Source organism: Grosmannia clavigera, assembly GCF_000143105.1.
Source record: "Grosmannia clavigera kw1407 unplaced genomic scaffold GCSC_113, whole genome shotgun sequence".
Lineage (NCBI taxonomy): Eukaryota > Fungi > Ascomycota > Sordariomycetes > Ophiostomatales > Ophiostomataceae > Leptographium > Leptographium clavigerum.
In genome coordinates, this window is record NW_014040831.1 from 2,374,505 (window position 1) to 2,392,015 (window position 17,511).

Below are 17,511 nucleotides of genomic sequence, written 5' to 3' on the forward strand. Positions count from 1 at the left end.
AACAGGTCTAGCCGTCCAGCAGGCCAGCCGCCAGCGCCTCGAGGTCTTCGAGCTTGTCGGGCATCTCGGCGACATCGATGACGCGCTTGTCCTGGCGGGTCGTCTTCTTGGCCGTGTCGTCGTCGTCGCTGTCGTGGCGCTGGAACCACTTCTTCTGCTTCTTGGGCGGTGGTGCCGGCTCGTCGCTGTCGTAGCCGTCGCGCTCGCCGGCCAGGGGCAGTGACCGCAGCAGCGCGAGACCGTCGCTGCCGTCTTCGCCAAACTGGGGACCATCGATCTCGCCGTCGCTGCCGTCGTTGCCGTCGCTGCCATCGCTGCCACCCTGCTCCTCCTCTCGCTCGCGCAGCTTCCGCTTGAGTCGTTTGGCGCGCAGCCGTGCCTTGGCCGTGGCCTTGTCCTCGACGTCGCCCGAGCGGACCCGGTCGGCCTCCTGGTCGACAAAGCGCTGGCGCTGCTCCTCGGGCGCGCCCTGCTGTCGGAAGGCCGCCTCGTCCTGCAGCTCAAAGAGCGGGTGCGCGTTGCCGTCGTCGTCAAAGACGAGCTTCGAGCCCGTACCCTTGAATCGGAGCAGCTGCTTCTTCGACCGCAGCATCTTCTCTCGCCGCTTCGAGTCGATCACCAGCTCCCGCTCGCCGCCCAGCCGCAGCACCTTGGCCGTCGTAAACGTCGCCGCTCCGACCGCTTCCGCTTGTCCGTCCGGTCCCGTCTTTAGGCCTGCCGCTACCGCTAGCGATGCGTCGTCCATCACCCGCTTCGCCGAGAAAAAGTCGCCGCCCTCATCCGCTGCTGCCGCCGTCGGCTTGGCCTTGGCTGACACCGACTTGGCCTTGCGTGCTGCCTTCTCGCCCTCGTCCTCGCCTTCCTCCGATTCCGACTCCGACTCATTCCCAATCAGGCTTTGGTAGTGCTTCGTCAACACGTCCTGGTTGGTCCGCTCAAACATCCGCTGTGCCTTGGTCCGCACCTCGCCCTTCTTCCGCGTCTTGCCTTCGCCGTCGGATCCGTCCGACTCCGACCCGCTCGACAGCAGCGCCCGCGGCGCGTTCTTCAACCGCTTGATCTCGTCCGCTGCCGTCTCGCCGCCCTTGCCCTTGCGAAATCGGATCTGCGGCGCTCCCGCCAGACCCATGCTCTGGGCAAAGCCGTCCAGGTCCAGCTTGTCTAGATCAAAGACCTCCTTGTCCTTCTGCAGGTGCACCGACCGCGTGTAGCTGATAAACGCCTTCTGTGCCAGGTACTTGATGTCGTTCTGCTGGAAGCACATGTTCTGCAGCTGCTCCCGGATGCTCTTCTTCTTCTTCTCCCGCACATTCACCTTGTGGATCGGCACGTTCTTCTGCTGCAGTCGTCGCACCATGCCGTCCTCCTCGCTCGGGTCCAGGAACAGAATCGCCTTGCCCGCGCTCTCGTACCGCGCCGTCCGTCCGCTGCGGTGAATGTACGTGTCCGCATCCTCCGGGCAGTCCGCCTGCACCACCCAGTCGACCATGGGGATGTCCACGCCGCGCGCCACCACGTCTGTCGCGAACAGACAGGCGTGCTTCGCGGCCGAGAAGCGCGAGATGATCTCCAGCCGTGCCACCTGCTTCTGGCGCCCGTGCAGATGCAGCAGCTGGATGCCCGGCTGCAGGTGGCGGATCGCCTCGTATGCAAACCGCACCTGCTTGCCCGACGAGAAGAAGACGATCATCTTGCACTTGAGGTTCGCCCGGATAAACCCGTACAGCGTGTCGAGCTTCTCGGCCAGCGGCGTCACCACGTAGTGCTGCTGCAGCTGGCTGGGTGTTGCCGCCGCCGCCGCTTCGTGCACCGCAATGTACTCGGGGTCCTTCAGGCTCAGCCGTGCCAGGTCCGACACCCGCTTGCTCTGCGTCGCGCTGAACAGCAGCGTCTGTCGGCCCTGCGGCAGGTGCTCCACCAGCGCGTCCACCGCCGACTGGAACCCCATGTCCATGATCCGATCCGCCTCATCCAGCACCAGCATCTGCAGGTTGTTCACCTCCAGGCTGGCTGTCTGGTCTAGGTGCTGCAGCATCCGCCCCGGCGTGCACACCAAGATGTTCATCCGTCCAACCCGCTCTGCCTCCTCCTTCAGGCTCTTGCCTCCAATAACGAGTCCAGCCGAAAATCGGTGGTGCCGTCCGACCTTGCGCAGCACCTCAAAGATCTGCACCGACAGCTCGCGTGTCGGCGAGATAATCAGTGCACCCAGGCCGTCATACTCCGTCCACCGTGCCCGGTACAGTTTCTCTAGCACCGGCACCAGGAAGGCCAGCGTCTTGCCGCTGCCCGTCTTGGCTGCCCCCAGAATGTCGCATCCCCGCAGCGCTGCCGGGATCGCTTTGGATTGGATGTCCGTCAGCGTTTCGAAGTGTGAGTCGCGGAGGCCCATCTTCGTCGGTTCTGATAGCGGCACGTCGCTGAAATTCGTCGGCGTCGCCTTCAGGTCGAGCTCGTCAACAGCGGCTTGTAGCGATTCTATGCTTTGGATTTCTCGTTTTCGCTTCAGCTTTCGGTCATCCTTCACCACCTTTACCGGGCGGCTCTTTTGTTTTGACGTCTTCCCGGTTGGCGTTGCCATCTTGAGCAATATTCTAGGCTGTGCCTGTATGAGTATGGAATTCGTCTTATCCGACGGCCTGGTAGCTTTTTTTTTTCTCTTTTTTTTTTACCAACTGCTACTTTTTTGCCGCGATCCTCCTACATTTTTTGGCGGTGAAAATTTCTGCCGAGCGGTGACTTGATCCAGGGTATGCATGTACACAAATCTTGTGTCCGCGTATGTGCATACTGAAGCCCAGCTCAGCCAGGAACCAACCAATTCCGTTTAGCCGTAGTGGGCTGTTCTCGTATAACACATTAGCCTGCAGTCCTATCTGCCGTGTTAATGGAAACGGCGCAAGGAAGACTCCGTTAATTGTCGAGCTGAGGACTGGCAAGCGAGCATGCGTCCAGCCTAGCCTGCCTACATCATCCCACGCCGAGACAGAAACAGAAGGAGTTTGCTGTTTCCTACTTCGCGCAGCTGGTAATACCACAATTGATGTTTTTGGTAGCTCAACGGACGCCGTCTTCTGTCAACCCACTGCATGGGAAACTGAAAGGGAAGGCAAAATCCGGCTATGTTGGCACAAGACGTTGTCCTGAATTGAGGGCTGAGTGTCATCAAACGATGTGCAGCCCAGCGTTTGAACTAGCCCCAAACCTTTCAGTCCCCGAAAGCATCTGCGCAACCACCTTAGCTCCCAAAGGTCCGTTTTCAACCACGCTCTGTCCACGTGCGTGCTTTGTCGATACCTGTGTCTTAGTGCAGGCGCTGGCCATGGTCGGGTGTGCCTGTAACGAAGGAGAGCTATGCGTGTTGCAGCTCTTTGCCGCACTTGTAGATCGACAACGGTTAGCTATGGCATAGTCGAACTGTGTGACATCTGTCATACCTCAGAACGGTGCAATGGATGAAAAACGGCTGATTAAGGCACCAACATCCACGACGATGTCAGTGCTGTTCGTTTTCTGCGGGCGTTTGAGTCTGCTCGTTTGGCCGTTTCTTCTCCTTTCTCCTCCTCTTGTCTTGCCCTCGTCCGCCCTCCATGTCGCCACTCCTGCTCGCCTTTCTGTTTGCAGCCGTCGCCAGCCTCGCCCATCTCCAGCTGCCGACCTTCTTCTGCACCCTCGCCGACGGCTGTCACCCTGTGCGGACGAGCGTCGTAGCTGACGTCCTCGACATCCATTATGCGGCTGCTGGCGTGACGACGGCCAATGAATCGCTGACTCTGCGGCTTCTCGGCCGCGACAACCACACGCTCAGCCCGCGCGTGTATCTTCTGGCCGAGGCAGGAAGTCGGTACCAGCTCGTGCAGCTCGCACACCAGGAGTTGACCTTTGACGTCGACGTCTCGCACGTCGGCTGTGGCGTCAACGGCGCGCTCTATCTCGTCGAGATGGATGCCGCCGGTGGCCCGCTGGCCGACGCCTCGCATGGCACCGGCTACTGCGACGCCCAGTGTCCCGACTCGATGTCAGCTAGCCCTGCCGGCTCCAGTGGCTTTGTCGGCACATGCTGCAACGAGCTGGACGTCTGGGAGGCCAATCGTGACGCCACGGCACTCACTTCGCACGCCTGTCGTCAAAGAGGCCCCTTTTCTTGCGTTGATGACCAGTGTGGCAACAACAATAGCAGCAGCAACAGCAGCAACAGCAGCAGTCCCTGCGACAGAAACGGCTGCGGCATCAACCCCTTTCGTGCTGTCGACCCTTTTTTCTACCGGCCTGGAGGCTCCGTCGACACGCGTCGGCCCTTTACCGTCGTCACTCGCTTTGTCTCAGAGGACAACAGCACCACTGGCGATCTCGTCCAGATCCGTCGTCTGTACATCCAGGATGGCCGTCTCATCGCGGCCAGGTCGCCTGGCATCCCCCCCCTCACCGATGATGTCTGCTCCGACAGTGCCGATCGCTACGGCGGTCTCCGTGCCATCGGAAAAGCGCTTGCCCGTGGCATGGTCGTCGTCTTTAGCATCTGGGATGCTCCCGCCGATTCTATGGCCTGGTTGGACAGCGGCAGCGCCGGGCCCTGTGTCTCGTCGGCCGGCAGCCCCAACATCATCACCGCTAGCGACCCTGACGCTGCCGTGTCCTTCTCCAACATCCGCTGGGGCGACATCGGTGCCACTGTTCTGATCTCTCCCAATGGTTCTGTCGTGCAGAACCGAAAGGTCGCATCGTTGTCGTCGTCTTCGTCGTCGTCGTCTTCTTCTTCATCTTCACCCGCTCCATCCTCTCCATCCATTCCATCTTCCACCTCGTCTGCTCCCAAACCCATCGTCCTGTCATCCATAGCCGCCACCTTTGCCCTCATTTTGGGCTACCTATTCACTTTGCCATAACCAGACACACACAGAACACATAGATCTGAATTGATGCGGGTGGATCATGGAATGAAACCATCCCGAGCTCTAGGAAACGCCGTTCCCCCCAAAAGTAGCAGTAAAATCAAAATAGACGCAACACAAAAAGCTCCAAAGGTCCAAATATGGATAAATTCCAGCACTCCCAAAATTCCACACCCTCAGCCCCATGTGCCACCACCTCCGCCACCACGGCCACTCCGCTTCTGCGCACTGAGCCGCCAGTCGTCCTCTGTCTGGAACTTGTTGTACAGCGGCTGGATCCGCTCGGCCTTGCGCCGCCGGCTGAGCCGGTCGCTCGGCGACAGCTTGAAGAACGTCGGCGCCGCCTCCACCAGCCACTTGGGCTCGATCGACGTCGTGCACTGCATGTACTCCTTCGTCGTCAGCACCAGCGTGTCGTAGATCACCCACTCTGCCTGCTTGCCGAACAGCGCGCTCGACGGGTGCAGGTACACCGGCGTGCCCTCGATCAGCGTCTTGTAGCCCTCGTGCGGATCCTTGCGTGCGCCGTTGCGGAAGTAGCCCGCGCAGAGCGCCTGGCGCACCGGGTTCGTGTCCGCACCACACGAAACCACCGAGTGCTTGTACCGCTCCATGATCCGCTCCAGCTGCGTCCGCACGTCCTTGGCCCGCATCAGCACCCGGTACTGCAGAAAGTGCTCTTGGCACCACGGCTTCGAGAACTTGCTCCGCTTCCAGCTGTTGTACACGTTCAGCATCGTCAAGTGGTCTCCGTGAGGGTCGTTGAACTTGGCCCGCTTCGCGTCCGCCTGCGCCTGCTTGTCCTTCGGCCGGTACCACACTCCCTTCGGCTGTGCAATCATCCCCATGATGCTCAGCATCTCGTCGCTGCACCCCAGCTCCACCGATGCAATCAGCGCCTTGGCCGACGTCGGGTCCATCGGGAAGTCCGCCATCTTGCGTCCCAGCTTCGTCAACAGCCCCTCGTCGTCCAGTGCCGACAGCGCATACAGCTCCTCCAGTGCTGACAGCATCGTGTTGATCGGCGGCGGGTCCATGAAATCAAAGTGCAGCAGGTCGTTGATCCCCATCGCCTTGAGAATCAGAATCGTGTTGCTGAGGTTCTTGCGCTGGATCTCCGGAATCGTCGTTGGCAGCATCTCCGTCTGGTATGCCGCCTCCGTGTACAGCCGGAAGCATTTGCCCGGCCCCGTTCGTCCTGCACGGCCTGCTCTCTGGTTCGCCTGCGCCTGCGAAATTGGTGTTACCACCAGCGAATCCATTCCCAGCTTCGGGTCGTACGCGTTCTGCTTGACGAACCCGGGGTCTACCACGTAGAAAATTCCGTCGATAGTCAGGCTGGTCTCCGCAATGTTCGTCGCGATGATTACTTTGCGGCCATTTGGCGGAGCCGGCTCGAAGATTCGCGACTGTACCTCGTTCGGCAGCGCCGAATACACTGGCAAAATTACCAGCTCCGGCATGCCAGGCCCCAAAGCCTTCATCCGCTCAAAGAGAATCTCACAGCCTGAAACGCATTAGTACATCAAGGACATATCCGCTGGCTCGAAGAATGCAACATACTGGTATCGATTTCTTCCTGGCCAGTCAAGAAGACTAGGATATCACCAGCCGGCTCCGTCAGGTGAATCTGCATAACTGTCTCTAATGCGGCATCGAGGTAGTCGGATTCCGGTTCTCGCGAGTAGAGAATCTCCACTGGGAATGTTCGGCCAGGAATTGTCTGCAGCAATGTTAGTATAATCGGCATATGGAGGTCGCTGTCAGCGGACAGGAGGTACATACGAAAATAGGCGCTCCATTGAAAAACGTAGAGAACTTTTCTGCGTCCAGCGTTGCCGACGTCGCAATGACTTTCAGGTCTGGCCGTCTCTTTACCGTCTTCTTGAGCAACCCAAAGAGAACATCGGTTGCTATGGAATGGTCAGTACACCAGGACAGTCACAAACGGGGCACCCGCAACTCACCAATCGTCCGCTCGTGAGCCTCGTCCAGCATAATGACCGAATACCGCTTCAGTTCTGGGTCCAGCAAGATCTCACGCTCCAGCATGCCGTCTGTCATGTACTTGATTCGCGTGGACGGGCTCGTGCAGTCCTCAAACCGGATCGTGTAGCCGACCTCTTGTCCCAGTTGGCATCCCACCTCCTCGGACACGCGCTTCGCCACGCTCATTGCCGCCACCCGTCGTGGCTGTGTGCAGCCAACCATCTTGCCGCGGTTCGTCAACCCAGCCTCAGCCAGGTACTGCGTCAGCTGCGTCGTCTTTCCGGATCCCGTCTCGCCAATCACGATCAGAATCTGATTTTCCTGCACCGCCTTGATGAGCTGGCTGCGGAAGGAGAAAATGGGCAACGTCTCGCGCTGCTCCTTCATGCTGAGTGATGTGCGTTTGCCAAACGACTGTTCCTTGCTCTGGATGACACGTTTCCACTCCGGCACTGGCTCTGGAGCGGCATTCCGTTGGCTGTGGGCGTTTCGCACGTCGTTGGCAAACTTGCGCTGCTCCGGATTCACCAACGGGTCGTGCCACTGCGACGTCAGATCCACCTTCTCCTTCTCCAACGACGCCTTCGCCTCGTCCGCCTCCTGCTGCCGTGTTTCCCTGCGTTCTTTGGCGAGCACCCCGCCAGCCATGGCTGCACGGTTGAGCGAGCCGTCGGGCGCTTTGACAACACGGATCGGCGACAGTTCCAACGAAAGTTTCGTCTGTCCCGCCAAGAATGGTGGCTCCTCGTCTCGGATCTCAATGTCCACGTCCTCCTCCAGCTCCATCTGACCCTCGCCCGTCAGCGTCGACGTGTATTCCTCCTCGAGCCCGGGATAGTCCGACGCCTTGGCCACGCCGCTGGCTATCAGCTGCAGAATCTCCCACCGCTCAGGAGACGTCATGCGCTTCTTGCCACGCCTCCCTGCCGGGCCGCTGCCTCCTGCCCCTGATGCACCCGCCCCGGGTAGCGGTGTGACAATACTGCTGCTGATGCCGCCAGCACCTCGGACGCCAAGCGCCTCCATATTGGCTCCAGACTGAATCCTGTCTTCAGGGGCGTTATCCAGTCCGGTGTCCTGGTCCACATCCTTCATCGATAAGCCGATCCGGCTCCCTTCTATCTTCACAACCTTGACCAGCACCTTTTGGCCCATAGTCAACAAGTCTGAAGGATGGCTGACGCGCTGGCCGTCAACGAGGGCCGAAACGTGCACCAGGCCGTCGACCTTGCCCCGGATGCCGTGAAGATTCACAAAAGCGCCAAAATCTTTGATTCCCGTGACATGACCGTCGTACACCTTGAAAAGCTCTGGAGCGTCATCCACCTCCACCTCTTTCCGCTGAGACCGGCCGTCGTTGCCGTTGCCATCGTCATAGTTGTCATACCCGTTTCTGTTTGCACGTCCTCTTCCACTCTTGCCGTTCTCTCTCCTGCTTCGCTTTCCACTACCACTATAGTTCGCGTAGTCGTCGTCTTGGTCGTCATAATCGTATCGTTTTATATTCTTTCGCCCACGGGAATCTGACCTTGAGCGTGGGGACTCCGACCGCGATCTCGACCGGTAACGAGATCGCCGATCTTGCCCCCGGCCTCCATCTCGCTTCGTCTTGTTGTAGTCGTCTCGGGGACTTTGACTTCTCCGTGATGCTGTCTCCACTGCCACTGGTCGTGATGACTTTTCCTTCCTCACCTTGCTTTCAAGGCCCTCCAGTAGTGCCAGTGTGTCGTCAATGGCATCGGCTTCATGCTCTGGCTCTTTGTCGGGTACGGTCAAGCCTTTGAAAATCTGTTTCGATCGGGCTGCTTTGCTCGCCGCATTTTCTTTCGCTTCTGCTGCTGCTCTCGCCCGCATCTGAGGATGCATCGTACAGACTAGTCGGTCGATACTTTCAACTAAACTTGGCGGGAAGTCGACGTCAAGCTCTGTGAGCTTCTTCTGGAAAGCTTCGAAGCCGTCGCTCTGGAGGCGCTGGAATATGATAAACTCGGCAACATCCTTGTTGTCCATACCCAGATGGTTCTCCAGCTCCGAGGCAACCTTTGCCACGAGCGAGAGGACCTCGAGTGACTCAAGGTCCTCCATGACGGCGATATGAATGATGGATACGTAAGTGGTGCCGGTCGTGCTCTTGTGGCGCGAAAGGGCGTGTCGCGATGAGCATTCGAGCTGGCAAAACCGCAACTATTTTGCCCCGTTGTACTTAGCCGGGAGCAACGTTTTTGCGCTCTCCGGCAATAGCTACTACTACAGGCAATCGAGCATTGTGATCACGTGATAATTAGCGCATAGTTATACCACCTTCTCTACTCCGTTATAAGACCACTTTTATTCTATTGCATGCTCTTTGCGGCACGGAGGACTCCGTAGAGCTGAAGCCATTCCGGCTTAGAGTGATAGTGCCAGTGAAGTGAGATCTGGTGAGGCAGGTTGATGGCATTTTAGTGCAAAAATCAACTGCCAAATAAGAGTCATGTCTTCGTGTTTAGATCCTCATATGCAGCGCTATATCATATCTAAGCTCATGGAGAGGTATATTGAAGGAAAAGTGATAACTTTGAACATTAAAAACAAGCAGATATGAAAGGAAAACGTAATGAGATAGATGGAGACGCGAAATAAGGAAAAAGGCTCATACCTTTTCAGCGTCGACCTGCCATCCAAATCGGTGTATAACGAAGAAAGTAGTTTCATAAGACGGCTCGCCCATACCTGATACTATACATACGAAAACGCCATTGTCATAATCCCACTTTAGTCGTGTAGTTCCGAACTTTTATGTATGCCTGTTGAGTGCCGAGGTTCACTTTGATAGTTCGTCAAATATGCGTATCAAGTTTCGAACCCCTACCAGAACGTTCTCGTCTGGCCTATCCTCCTCCGGACAAAACTGGGCGTGGGCAAAGTCGATCAGGCGAAGGCCACAAATAGCAGGTGGCGTTGGTTCTTCTTCTTCGTCGTCGTCGTCATCAAGGGCAATATTGCTTTCGATATCGATTTCTAGGTCGTCGTACGCGATTACAATACCGCTGTCTGTCCTGCTTGCGGACCTGTCGCCGGGTTTGCCGTCTTCCTTTCGGCGGTCTTCACGCCGGGAGCTTGAGCTCGATGTTCCTGCAGACGCTTCCTCGTTGGCAGCGATAGCCTGACGCAGAGCTGCGCCGTCGCCCTCGAAGACAAACAGGAGGGATGATGAGTATATGCGGGTGCGCTCTTTCTCCATCACCCTACGAACGCGCTCCAAGTCTTGCTTGAAAACGTTCGCCACAGCCCGGCCGAGGTCTTCGTCGATGCCGGCGGCTTTGTTGAAGATGAATTTGCGAAATGCGTCGACGACATTGTCGTCGTTCACATCGTAGCGGCCAAAGTCCTTGCTGTAGATCTTGTAGTCCGAGCCCTCCGGTTCAGAAGCGCCGGCAGAGCCTTGAAAGACGCGCATGCCAGATATCCGAAAGCCCATCTTATCGTGGGTCGTAGTAGCCCGCACTTCGTCCATGCGCACGCGCTTCTGACGTGGTGCATCATCAGCCCAGAGCCTCTGACCCAGCTTTACATCCAGCACGTTGGGCTTCTGGTAGCCGTAGGTCACATTCTCCAGGACAACACCGCGATCGGTAAGGATGCATTGACCACCTCGGGGGGTCCAGCTCTCGCCATCGTTGGAGGCAGAAGTCATCGACGCCGAAGCTGAAGCTTGAATATCAGGGTTGGATGCGCCGAGTGGCTGCTGCAATTCGGCCAAGACCTTCTGAGCCTGCAGATTGCTGGGATCAAGGATGGCTGGAAGCTCGTGGGTGATCTCGGAAGCGACATCAGATGCCTGGTTGAGCATCAAAGAGCCTACGTAAAGTGGCATCAGGTCGGTAAACTCGGGATGGTGGGCGCGAGCCGTCTCGTAAAAGTCGATCTCCGGCTGAGTACATGGCTTGATAAAAAAAAAGCCGTCCGTGTCGCATAAAGCACCGGCACTAAACAGTTAGCCTGGTGACCGAGGCAAGTGATGCGCAAGTGACCGTTTTGCTAGATGAACTTACTGCCCAGCAACTGCCTGTGTAAAGTCGACCAAGTCCTCCCGACTCGGAAATCCCCTAGACGCCATTGTTCCGTGACTGCTGGGACGAGGACAAGATATCTTGGTAGCTAGTGTTGGCCGGCAGGAGACCACAGCGACAGGCCAGTATGTTTCTAGAGTGTCAGGGTGGTATATCGGTATATTCGAAGTATGGTTTGTTGAGAAAGAGGCCGAGCGTGTTCAACCAAGCATCGCAGGGGAATCTAAGGGAGAGAGAAGAATGGCGCCTAACAGAGACATGGATGGGAGCTCGGTGCTGTGCGACTTATAAGGCAGGCGCATGGAAGAAAGGAGTTGCGTTGTTTGACGGAGACGGAAGAAGGCTTGGGTATTATGTGCTTCCTCCTTTTGTGGATGAGAGCCTTCACAAGTTTCGTGTCATGAAGGCGCGAAATGTTGCAGGTCTGCTTTGTGTCCAGAGAACGCACTGTACAGCATATACGCAGTGCCTGCCTTCTCTTCACTAGATACTCCAGCCAATTAAAGTGCCCCACACCGCAAGGCGCCCGCTGGGCTTTTTGCTTCGCCACTTTAGTCCCTCCCAATTTCGGCTGTGGCGGCATAGCCCAACAGCCTCAGCTCCTATGATCTTACCTTATTCCTTTTCTTTTTTTTTCGCTTTTTTCTTCTTCCTCCGCCCTCCTTCCATCGAGCCACCGCCACCATCCGAGATCAGCCGGGCCGCGGCGCCATAGTTTGCAAGTAAGGGTGTGATAGCAGCTCATGGCGGTGACAGCCTTTATCAGAGATTGTGCACGAGAACGGTGCAACCTGCCACATCGCATTGCCTTGCGCCTCCGTATTTACCGTGTGCTGCCTATTGCCACTTTCCGACCGTGTCATTCTATGTGATTTCTTCCGTTCTACGAAGTACAGGCGCCGCATCGCCCTGGATACGACGTAGAATTGGGCAGCCAAGATTTTATCATTGTCGATTCACCCGCTGTCTGACGTTAGATGATGTCATTTGGAAGCCTTTCTGTTCGACAATCTGACCCGGCGCAACGATAGCATCCTGCTGGCGCCCTTTGTGACTTGTGCGTGTGACTGGGTCGCATCCAAAGCTTTCGTGTTCACCGTTATACCGGCATTGATGACGAGGACCAACTGGGTTCGAATATCGTGCCATGTGTCTTACTCCGTAATACCCCGTATACCAAAGGAGATACACAAACGCCGGCACTCAACTTATGCGGTGCGGCAAGCAACCGTCAATGTGACATTTGTATCAGTTCTGTTTCTCACGACTGAGTTGTAACATGTTCTTCGTAGTTTCCTAATCCGGTAACTGATTCACCGCACCTTCCTTTGCACGTTTACCAAGCCACTCTGACCGTCGGCTTCCCAATTTCTAACCCCTGCCGCATAATCAATCCTGGTCATATTATTTGGTTCACCAACCACTTTTCATGCGCCGCCTCAGGCTTCCCTGCGTTGCGCCTATTTCCCCGCGGCCGAACCTCTGATATTGCAATCAACATGTCGGACACTCTCGGAGGCGGAGTTCAGTTGCAGACGGGTTGCCAAGCGCCCAAGAAGAAACAATCCAAAAGCCTTGCAGCCCGCGGTCCTACAGCACTGCCAAAGAACAGGGGGACGGGTTTTGAAGGTTGGCTAAAATTTCCGATGGTCACGATCGTGGCTGTGGACCCCGGCGCAAAGTTCTCGTGTACTGACCCCCTTGGAGAATATTATGCCGAGCCACCACTGGCTCCAGATGAGTTTAAGGAGGAGTCAGAACTGTACCACCCGTACGTGTTGCACCCATTATATTCTATCTGGAAGCAGGTCTTGGTGCTGACCCTGTTCCTAGCTCCGTGTCATTTGATAGGTAAGTCCTGCCGGAAGGTTGCCTGTGTGCTCAACCTGACGGCGGATGCAAAGTAGACGCATCGAGACTTGCACTCAACGATACCGGGCCCGCCGTCGTATGAACAATGAAAGAGCGCTTCTGTTCAACCGATATCTGTCTCTGGGCGGCATCGATTGTCAGCCCCGACAGTTCAATACCACGGCTGGTATCCATGACACCGACGGGTTGACAAGCGAAGATATTCGAACGATGACAGCAACTGATGTCATTCCACAGACGGCGAGCAAAAATTCCAAGTACTATGCTTCTGGGAACGATTATATGTGGACGGTTGATTTTACCAGTGTTGTGTCTGGATTTCTGTGAGATCTCGCCTTTACGGGCTCTAAGTAACTAGAGATGATGCGCACGATTCTGACAGGTAAAACAGGTCTGTAGAGCTTCGCGATTTAGCAAGCTGCAGTGAGGAACGCCTGCTGATGGGTGTTGATGTTGTCGACAACTTTTTGCGGTATATCCAGATTCACGACGTCTGTCCAGAATATGAAACCGATGTCAGACAGGCAAGGGTCGTTTGTGACAGGGCCAAGACCGAGTTGATGAGTTGCCGCTACGCACAGACTGCCATGCCGGGCCAGTTCAACATCGCTTGCGTCAAGCTCTTTTACAACGAGCCGACTCACAAAGCCTTCAACGATGGCCTAGACCCTTTGGACAAGGTTCCCAAGGACTGCGACGCCGAGGCCATTTTTCAGACTACTGTAGCGCTGCAGCCGCGGCTGGCGGGGAATAAGACCATCGAGATGTCCAAGGATGTCAAAAGCATCCATATTCTTACAACACGCGAGATAGATCTTGAAATATCTGGCTTAGTCTTACCATCCGACGAGACGGTTCAGCGCTACTCTGCTGCAGGCTCGCCTCGATGTCCGATCTTGCCTGCCGGTGTTGTTGTGGCCAAACATCACAACATTGATGAAGGCTATGCAAACCAGCCCCGGCCATCTGCGGTGGAGCTTGCTGGTCGTGGGAACGAAGCTTTCTTCCTGGACCGCGAACTAATGGCGCTTCTGTGTCCAGGCACGAAGCTTCGCGTTGTTGTTCACGAGCTCAACTGTGATCTGAACTTCATCTCGACGGTTAAGGATGTGCATCCATCATTTTACACGTTTCTGCCGCAAGAGCTGATGATGGAGTGGAAGGAACCTAGAGAGAATGACCGAGAGGCTCCGTCCGTTGACAACCCTGATGCCGAAGATGAGGCAGTCCAGAAGATGGCTGATGAGGAAAAGGACTGATAGGCTCTCAAGGACTCTAAGGAGGTTATCAGGCGATATTGGAGAAGGCAGTCTTACCACACATGCCTATACAAGGCTTCATGTGCCGCAATGGGTAGGCTTGCTGCGCTTAATCCATGTGCGGTATTCAAAAGCTATCAAAATTAAAAACAACCTGAAAAAATGAACCTGATCATACAATCAAAACAAAATATGCCTGGTCGGTATTGCATCGCGTATGACAGAGCAGAATCGTTCTTGTGGACAACGTAGGATGTCCAAACCCAAGCTAAAAGAAAAAGCATCTACAGTTCCATGCGGATAGTAAACAGCTTGTGGCATTGTCCGAGCCTGCCAAACCCCCCCCCCCCACCCCCGTTTTCTCTTTCTTCCTTTCAATCACAGCTTTAGTCGTGGTTCTGGATCTTGTTGTCGCTCGATACAGCTTGAGCGTAGCTCGGCGGCGGCCCGTTGCTGCCACCCTCGCCGGCATCGTTTCTGGGCTGTTGTGCGGAGGAGGAAGAGGCAGCAGCCGGGGCTGTCGTTCCGTAGTTCATGTTGCTCTGGATCTCGGGCGCAGCCGTCTGTGGTTGTGGCTGCGGGCGGCCGCCGGAAGGCTGGACGACGATGTAGGTGAAGCGACGGTTTTGGATAGAGCCTTCTGCATCTTGAGACAGGCCATCGTATGCGAACTCGGGTTCGGGGTATTTGACGATGATGTACCAAGCATGAACCAGGCCCGGGAGCTATGCCGAGTTAGTAGCCAGAACACGCGGGCCGAACAGGGAGAGAGAGAGAGAGAGAGACTCACGTATCCGAGCAGGCAGAGGAGGATGTTGATGATGGAGTCGGCCGAGCAGATGCCGCGCTTGACCCACACTGAGGGATTGTTAGCATTGCGCAGGCAGATCGCGAGCGGCCTCCGTGATCGTGGGATTCAACTCACCAGGAAGTGGGGGAAACAGCAGTGCTAGCATGCCGAGAAAGAAGTCGCAGGAGCACATTGTGGTTGGATGTTGTCTCGGGTCGAATGACAGATTGGTGACGGGCGTCTCGATAGTTGGGTTGTTCGGGCTGGAGGCCGAAAAGAGGGAAGATCTCGTCTGAATTTAGATATTACGACGACTGGGTTGAACTTCTAAACAGGGGCGGAATGAGGCTGGCTGCGTCATAAAATATGCATGATAAGCCACTGCTGGAAGGCGCTAGAGGGCCGTTAGTGCGGAGGCAGCAGCCAAATAATAGGCAGTCACGCCGTGTAGTAGAAAATGCTGGCAGCGGCCTTTTTGTTCTTTCCTGGCGGAGAAGGCCGCTAACGCTGCGCCGTCATCAGCACAGCCCACTGCTTAATTCTCGCTGCAGAGTAGCGGCGCCGGCCGGGCTGGGCAAGTTCATGCACTATGCACATATTTATGCACGTAACGAGATTCTCGATACCAGTCACATGCATATGCCACTTGGCCCGTTTTGGGATCAAGCCTGGAAGCTTTCCCATAGCCAATAACGAGCTTGCATCCCAAGACCGGCATCTGGCTGCAGCCATTCCACAAATCGAAGCCGTACTCGTACTGTTTGAGCAGGCGAATATACGGGACCAGCACTGCTTAGCACACGTCTGTTCTCTATGCCGAATCCCTGACTGCCATGTCTATTCCCGGCTTGGGACAGATCCCTGTCCAGGTAAGCGGACAGTGTTTCTGTTATGATACTCCATGGCAGGGATGCATTCTGACAGCTCTGCCAGGCCCCGGCGTCATCGAAGCGCATTGTCAAGCTCACGCCACTGTCGGAATGGCGTTTTGCCGTGTCCCAGCCAGCAGTGCGGATCCGGCTCCTCTCCGGCACGGCCGAACGCGACGGAACGGAGTTGGCCTCGAACCAGCCGTACAGCTTTGCCCGCACGCAGTCCAAACTGTTGACCTGGCACGGCTGTGAGCTGGAGGTTGACGGCACGTGTGACCGCGAGTCGGTGGCGACGGTCGGCAGCAGCGGCCAGTCTGCCACGACTCCGCCGCCAGTCGTCTCGTACCTGAACCTGCACATGCTTCTGGCAGCCGAGCGTGCAGCTGTGCCGCCGCCGGGATCGTCTGCTCGGCCAACGGGCGGGCCAGCGGGGCCCCGAGTACTCGTCTGCGGCGGCCCACAGACTGGCCGGACGAGCCTCGTGCGCACGCTGGCGGCATGGGCCACCAAGATGGGAGGTGCCGGCAGCAGCTCGTCGGAACCACAGCACCAGCAGCAGCAGCCTTGTGTGGTGAACGCGGACCCGCGCGACGGCCTGCTAAGCCTGCCAGGAACGCTCAGCGCGGCCGTGTTTGGCACGCTGATGGACCTCGAGACCGAGGGCGGCGGCGGCTGGGGCGGCGCGCCGAGCAGTGGACCCAGCGCCGTGCCGGTCAAGCTGCCACTCGTGTTTGGTTTTGGCTATGCGCGGCCGGCCGACGCGCCAACGCTCTACCGGGATCTGGTTACGCGTCTCGCCGGCGCCGTGACAGCCCGCATGTCCGACGACCCGGCCGTGCACGCCGGTGGCCTCTTGATCGACACGCCGGCCGCTGAAGCCGAAGCCGGCAACGTCAACGCCGACATCGACCTGCTCGCACATATCGTCGACGAGTTCTCGGTCAACCGCGTCGTCGTCCTTGGCGCCGACGCCCAGCTCTACTTTGGCCTCGCTCAACGTCTCGCCCGCGAGACCACCACGTTTGGCGAGCCCGTTCAGGTCATCCAGCTCGACGCATCTGACGGCGTGGTCGCGCGCACAAACAGCCTGCAGCAGCAGCAGCACGAGGCCTGCATCCGCGAGTACTTTTTTGGCGACGCCAAGCGCACGCTGGATCCGTACACGCAGCTGGTCGACTTTGACGCGCTGACCGTCTACCGCCTCCCGGATGGTATGTAACGCCTCCTCCCCCGCTCTTCCATCATCACAGACGCCTGCTAACCAGAACGTGCAGCCGGATCGGCCGACTCGCGGCTTGAAAAGGTCGAAGCCTCCAACGCCCTCATGCACTGGACGCTGTCCGTCATGAACGCGTCAAATCACGACCCGCCCGACGTGGTCCAGCACGCGGCCGTACTGGGCTTTGTCTACGTTGCCGACGTGGAGGCGGACCGGCGAAAGATGCGCATATTGGCCCCTGTGAGCGGCCGACTGGGCGATCGACCTCTCGTGCTTGGCCGCTGGCCTGAGCCATACATCAACCTTGTGGGCTGAAGAGCCCGTTGCAAACTGGAGTCTGGAGTTGACGAAGCAGTCAAATGGGTTATTCATATATGTACAAGTGATTCCTGAAGAGTAAAAAAAAAAGCCCCGGAGAGCTAGATAGAACACGCGAAACCGGAAAGCAGAAGATATAAGCGGACCAAAAGGAGGAAATCGATGCTCCAATACCATCCCAATTGATGCTTCTTTTTTAGGCTACTTAGCGCCCTTAGGCTCCCTTGTCGCTAATTACTTCCTGCTCT

The 17,511-nt window shown here is 56.9% G+C and overlaps 7 protein-coding genes across 7 annotated transcripts; 3 read left to right on the plus strand and 4 right to left on the minus strand.

Annotated features, from left to right (window-relative positions):
- Positions 1-7: 7 nt before the first annotated feature.
- CMQ_4236 (dead box RNA helicase) lies at positions 8-2,581 on the minus strand (the record flags this gene model as incomplete). Its single annotated transcript, XM_014320174.1, has 1 exon — positions 8-2,581. One exon carries the CDS (start codon positions 2,579-2,581, stop codon positions 8-10), a length of 2,574 nt encoding a protein of 857 aa, XP_014175649.1.
- A 1,009-nt stretch (positions 2,582-3,590) lies between these two features.
- CMQ_3563 (beta-glucanase) lies at positions 3,591-4,886 on the plus strand (the record flags this gene model as incomplete). The annotated part of the gene is made up of 1 exon (XM_014319501.1): positions 3,591-4,886. The coding sequence occupies one exon, from the start codon at positions 3,591-3,593 to the stop codon at positions 4,884-4,886; it is 1,296 nt and encodes a 431-aa protein (XP_014174976.1).
- Positions 4,887-5,068: 182 nt separating this feature from the next.
- CMQ_4088 (ATP-dependent RNA helicase dhx8) lies at positions 5,069-8,966 on the minus strand (the record flags this gene model as incomplete). The annotated part of the gene is made up of 4 exons (XM_014320026.1): positions 5,069-6,399; positions 6,456-6,615; positions 6,678-6,805; positions 6,860-8,966. 4 exons carry the CDS (start codon positions 8,964-8,966, stop codon positions 5,069-5,071), a joined length of 3,726 nt encoding a protein of 1,241 aa, XP_014175501.1.
- A 718-nt stretch (positions 8,967-9,684) lies between these two features.
- Positions 9,685-10,980, minus strand: CMQ_3938 (arginine metabolism regulation protein 3; the record flags this gene model as incomplete). The annotated part of the gene is made up of 2 exons (XM_014319876.1): positions 9,685-10,849; positions 10,916-10,980. 2 exons carry the CDS (start codon positions 10,978-10,980, stop codon positions 9,685-9,687), a joined length of 1,230 nt encoding a protein of 409 aa, XP_014175351.1.
- Positions 10,981-12,432: 1,452 nt separating this feature from the next.
- Positions 12,433-14,064, plus strand: CMQ_4037 (uncharacterized protein; the record flags this gene model as incomplete). The annotated part of the gene is made up of 3 exons (XM_014319975.1): positions 12,433-12,704; positions 12,767-12,784; positions 13,197-14,064. The coding sequence occupies 3 exons, from the start codon at positions 12,433-12,435 to the stop codon at positions 14,062-14,064; spliced, it is 1,158 nt and encodes a 385-aa protein (XP_014175450.1).
- A 386-nt stretch (positions 14,065-14,450) lies between these two features.
- On the minus strand, positions 14,451-15,047 carry CMQ_3387 (stress response RCI peptide; the record flags this gene model as incomplete). Its single annotated transcript, XM_014319325.1, has 3 exons — positions 14,451-14,710; positions 14,767-14,922; positions 14,990-15,047. The coding sequence occupies 3 exons, from the start codon at positions 15,045-15,047 to the stop codon at positions 14,451-14,453; spliced, it is 474 nt and encodes a 157-aa protein (XP_014174800.1).
- Positions 15,048-15,687: 640 nt separating this feature from the next.
- CMQ_4229 (mRNA cleavage factor complex 2 protein) lies at positions 15,688-17,260 on the plus strand (the record flags this gene model as incomplete). The annotated part of the gene is made up of 3 exons (XM_014320167.1): positions 15,688-15,723; positions 15,788-16,937; positions 17,001-17,260. 3 exons carry the CDS (start codon positions 15,688-15,690, stop codon positions 17,258-17,260), a joined length of 1,446 nt encoding a protein of 481 aa, XP_014175642.1.
- Between the last annotated feature and the right edge of the window lie 251 nt (positions 17,261-17,511).